This window comes from Portunus trituberculatus, chromosome 19 (genome assembly GCF_017591435.1).
Source record: "Portunus trituberculatus isolate SZX2019 chromosome 19, ASM1759143v1, whole genome shotgun sequence".
In the NCBI taxonomy this organism is placed as follows: Eukaryota; Metazoa; Arthropoda; class Malacostraca; order Decapoda; family Portunidae; genus Portunus; species Portunus trituberculatus.
This window is the reverse complement of record NC_059273.1, coordinates 6250001-6255448: the sequence shown is the minus strand read 5'-3', so window position 1 is coordinate 6255448 and position 5448 is coordinate 6250001. Positions and strand designations below refer to the sequence as shown.

The window sequence follows — 5448 nt, the reverse complement described above, 5'->3', positions numbered from 1 at the left end:
GTTTCGTTTCATTGTAGTGACAACATCCAGGTTTTACTTTTACCTCCAAAGAAACAATGAATGACACTTCCCTAATTTGCTGACTTACCATAGTATGTACCAAAGTCCAATATAATATCTACGATTGTAATAACCAGACAACAATGTCTAAAAGACTTACATTTTGGAAGGAGTGATAACAGAATAAAGTTTCGTTTTCCAGATGACAGATATCAGGTTTTCATTTATTTACAACTATTAACATGTTTCAGTCAGCCAATTACGCATCTAGAACTTTGTTGGCAATTAAGAAGTAAACTATAAACAAATTTTTGAAAAGAAAGAATAAGAAAAGTAAAGACTTCAGAGGCAAAAAGATGCAATTTCGTTTCAGGTGAGCCGCAGAATCCAGGTTTTCCTTTATTTACCTCCAACATTGACCTGGAAATCTGGAAACTGGAAGCAGCGAGAGGAAGAGTGGTGCAGTGTGTTATTCCCGACCTACCCTGCCTGCCTTGACCTGCCTGGAGGGCGTGGAGGAGTGGAAGAGCGTGTGTTTGGCCTGCCACACCTATCCTGCACTGACTGGCGCTGACATGAGTGGGAGGTGAGTGGAGGCGACGGGAAATATGGTACTGCACTGCGCTGGCCTGCCTCACTCACTCACTGCAAAACAAGCTGCCTGCCTCACTCGACCTTCTCTTTCCCTCCTGTGTCTTGTGTTGTCTTGGCGTGTTTCAGGTTCACGTTTCCTTGTGTTGTCTCGCGTTATCCATTGCCATATCTTACTTGTCTTCCCTTGCCTTTATTTCTGCTGGCTTTATCTTTACTTAATTCTACGTTATCTTACTTCACGTTATCTTATCTTGTTTTAATTTAACCCCTTCAGTACTGGAAAATATTTTTACCTTGAGATTTCTGTACTATTAGATCACTTTATTGACATTAGGAAGGGTTTATGGAGGTCAGAAGATTAATGGCCAGAGTCTTCACTATTTTAATTCCCACAAGTTTGTAAACCTGTTTAAAATCATCAAATTGTTAGCAGAATGAATACGGAAGAGTTAATTGCCTTACATAACTTCAGTGAGCATGTATGTTTCCCTTACATAATAATAATAATAATAATAATAATAATAATAATAATAATAATAATAATAAATACTTTATTGTCACGTAAAATACATGAAAATTGCTTCATGAGATCTCAGTAAAAGTGATAAAACCACACATATGTCATACACTCTTCGTACTGCCTAATGAATACACACTGGTCATTTACAAGCCATTGGAACAAACCCGGTCTGTGCTACTGGTACTTCATACACAAGGTAGTGTACAGAATAATAGTCGTTATTTACTAATAATGAAAACACAAAACCCTTCCCTTCCATGGTCAGTTCACACACTCGATCTATTCCAGGTTAGATTAGGTCACGTTTATCTGTTTACTCGCTCACCACTCACCACAGGACTTATTAAAAACTTGCTCTCTCATCACGATAAGTTTCCAAGGCCACTGAGACAACTGGCCGGATTTTCAAGACAGTTCCTCCTTTTGATGAACTAGAAATCTTGCCAATCTATCACCAGAACCATAAAAATACTCTTAAAACCACGGGTATCTTTAATTACAGCCCTTGGAGAGTAGAAATAGTGAGAGAGTAAAGCGTTTCAGAATGTGGCTAGAATGGGCAGGTAGACTGAGCAAAGCCTATGCTCTCGCCACGATTATCTTTCAACGACAGAGATATAGGGTTAATGAACTAGCAGATTTTTAAGATTGCTTCCCCTATTGATAATGTTAATAACTTCTTAATCTACCGAACCCCATGTAGCCTCAGCAAGAGAGAGAGAGAGAGAGAGAGAGAGAGAGAGAGAGAGAGAGAGAGAGAGACGGTACCACTTAAATCTTCGCTGTTTTCATAATTCCATTGATATTCATAGAGAAAAACAAGATAACACAACTCGTCATTTCTGAGGCCTTTGACTACAGTATTGATGTAAAAGAAACGTTTTAGAACACATTAAGAGAGAGAGAGAGAGAGAGAGAGAGAGAGAGAGAGAGAGAGAGTCACGGTAATATAGTCCTCCGCAGTAGAATTAACCTCTTGAGTCCCATGCCGCATTTTCACATTCATTCTGATTACTGTTTGGTGATTTAAACTTATGGAAGGGGATTTAAATAGTAAAGACTGGCCATTAATCTTCTGGCCTCCATAGACCCAAAATTCTAGATAAAAATGCGTCTCAGTACTGAAGGGGTTAAGAGATAAGCCCCGCAAGATTAGGAGTTATATTTAGACTCGTTCAACTAATATCGTAAGTAGTTAGGGCTCTATTCTCAGAGTTTCCCTCCAGCCGGAAATCATACAGCTTCCCCGTCACGCCTTGCCCAAGAGAGAGAGAGAGAGAGAGAGAGAGAGAGAGAGAGAGTCCTAATTTCTTTATTTTACATAGCAGAGAAATAAAAAAAAACGTTTGCGGAAGTGACTCATGAGAGAGAGAGAGAGAGAGAGAGAGAGAGAGAGAGAGAGAGAGAGAGAGAGAGAGAGAGAGACCAATAGTTACTTGGTTTTATCTGAGAGAAAGAAACGTGCAATAAGCTTCGTGAGAAAAGTATATTTATTTTTTTACTACCCTATAATTTTCAATAGAGTAAATGTGATGAGCGGCCACAGGTGTTAGGTGGGCGGGGCGATCTTCACAGGTGCGCCGGAAACACACAGGTGATGAACAGAGAGCGTGGCGTGACTAAACCCAATGACAGCAATAAATATGTTGACTGTGTTGTTTGTGCTCACTATTTAATATTTCATGTGTGTTAACAGCAGTATGAGAGAGAGAGAGAGAGAGAGAGAGAGAGAGAGAGAGAGAGAGAGAGAGAGAGAGAGAGAGAGAGAGACAGAGAGAGAGAGAGAGCTTAGTAACAGCAGTTGTTGTTACTTTTTACCTTGAGATTTGTGTACGATTAGACCATATTATTGACATTAGGAAAGGTCTGTGGAGATTAGAAGATCCATAGCCACAGTCTTCACCATTCTAGTACTGGGACACATTTTTACCTTGAGATCTGTGAACGACTGAACTATTTTATTGACATTAGGAAGGGTCCATGGAGGTCAGAAGATTACAGGCCAGTCTTCACTATTTCAATCCCCTGCATAAGTTCCTGAAGCTGTATAAAATCACCAAATAGTAAGCAGAATGAATATGGAAACGCGTCATGGTGCTTAAGGGGGTTAAAAATCAATAAAGTTAGTCAAAAGAAAAAACTAACATCAACCGCTACGATTTCTTCAAGTTTTTCTGCCTCAATATAAAATCAGTTAACCCCTTCAGTACCATGACGCATTTCTATATTCACTCTGCTTACTATTTGATGATTTTATACAGCTTCAGAAACTCATGTAGGGGATTGAAATAGTGAAGACTGGCCTGTAATCTTCTGACTTCCATTGACCCTTCCTAATGTCAATAAAAGAGTTCAGTCGTTCACAGATCTCAAGGTAAAAATGTGTCCCAGTACTGAAGCAATTAAACTTACCCTAGATTCACGAGACACCCTTGAAAAACACTGTAATAACCTTCACCAGACCTACTATGGCAAGTCGAGACGACCCGCAGATACTTCAGGAATACGGAATGAGTACTAGTAGGAAGTGGACACAGAGGAAGCATTCACTATTAACTACCGGAACAGACTTTTGAATGTAGCGAAGTTGCGACGCTGAAATTATAAGCAGTTCATGTTAATCTCTCTCTCTCTCTCTCTCTCTCTCTCTCTCTCTCTCTCTCTCTCTCTCTCTCTCTCTCTCTCTCTGACCTTGCGTAACGCCCTCTCACTCTGACAGTTACTCGCTCACAGTTAATCGTCATTCTCTCTCTTTCTCTCTCTCTCTCTCTCTCTCTCTCTCTCTCTCTCTCTCTCTCTCTCTCTCTCTCTCTCTCTGTCTGTGTGTGTGTGTGTGTGTGTGTGTGTGTAATCTAATGTAAAATCGCGAGCTCATAATCATGTAATTGCTTTATTCATACATTTGCGTTTTTTTTATATGCAAAGTTAGCTGTATTTAATTTGAACACGGGATTAGCTGTATTAAATCTGAACACCTGTTGGAAAATGTTATCGTAGTTTATCTAATTCTGATATTGAGAGTGGCGTTAGGTATTCCATTTCTTTTCATTTAATTTATTCACTTTAGCCACTTGTTTTGCAATAGTTATGTGGAAAGATCAGGAATTCGTGTGATAGCAGTAGTAGTGGTGGTGGTGGTGGTGGTAGCAGTTCTCGTTAAACTCTTGTCATGAACGCTAGAGAGGCAAGAACAAGACCCTTCTCCGGGGTGTTGCACTTTCTTCACCCTCTTCACAAAATGTCTTACTATTTGAACGCTAAAGCAAGTCAGTAGCATTCGTAGAGAAGATTCGGAGTGAGGAGCGGCTGAGAGAATGATGTGTATTTCGAGGTGCTGGGGGACATCTGGGTGCGTATTCAGAAACATTTTGCTCTCTCACCACGACTATTTCCAAGGCTGCAGAAATGACTTGCCAGGTTTTCAAGAGTGTTTATCCTGTTAATAATGTAGAAATCTTGTCAATCTGTCACTAGAACCGTAAAAACACCCTTAAAAACTCGGTGGCAATTTAGATTAAGCCTTTTGAGATAGTGGAGAAGAAGCGCAGAAGTGTTTGAAAATACGAGCTCTGATTATCAAGGAAACGAATAATGAGGAAAAGTCGCCGCGAAATTCCACGTCACTCGGAACATTTATTGTGGTTTTCCTTCTGAGTGAATGTTGCAAGCTCACAGTTCCTGCCGCCTTCTCTCTGCTCTCGGTCAGTCACCCGGGCCTGGCTTATAACAGTGAACTAGATAAGGTTAAGTCAGGTTACGTTAGGTGAGGTTAGGTCTAGTTAAGTGTCTGTCTCCAGTGCTCTTCATTCTGACATATTACTCTCCTCGTGTTTTTCTTCCTCCTCCTCCACCTCCTACTCCTCCTTCTCCTCCTCCTCCTCCTCCTCCTCCTCCTCCTCCTCCTTCCTTCCTTTTTTTATTCTCTATTTTCTCTCTCCATCTTGAGTTCTTACTTATCTTTCCCTTCTGTCTTCCATATCTTCTCTCTAACTTCCTCTTTTTCTTCCTTCTTCCTCTTCCTCCTTCCTCGTTTCTCCCATATCTCAATCTTCTTGCTCTCTTTTCACCCTCTTTTCTCCCTTGATTCCTCCTTCCATCATTCTCTATTCCCTTCTTTTCATCTCTCCTGTCTTCCTTCACCCCCCCCTCCCTTCATGCATCCATATCCTCTACTCCCATGTCTCTTCTCTCCCAACCAGTCTCCATCACACTCCTCCCTCCTACCGTCTCTCATCACCTCCCTCTCCCTCCTCCTCCCGACCTCCAAACCCCTATCCAGCACCGCCCCTGTCTCTTCCCGCAGACCAGCACGTCCACACTCCACACGCCAGTTA

The 5448-nt window shown here is 41.2% G+C and overlaps 1 protein-coding gene across 5 annotated transcripts in view; it reads left to right on the top strand.

Moving 5' to 3' along the window:
* Positions 1-413: 413 nt before the first annotated feature.
* Positions 414-5448, top strand: part of LOC123506128 (peptidyl-glycine alpha-amidating monooxygenase B-like) — a 33180-nt gene continuing 28145 nt past the window's right edge. For 4 of the 5 annotated variants that reach the window (XM_045258020.1, XM_045258021.1, XM_045258019.1 and 1 more), the window contains exon 1: positions 5269-5448. This exon is cut by the window's right edge. In XM_045258020.1, the coding sequence (XP_045113955.1) occupies positions 5269-5448 (180 nt within the window). Of the gene's footprint in view, positions 587-5268 lie in introns of those variants that run through there. The other variant, XM_045258022.1, reaches the window with a different exon arrangement.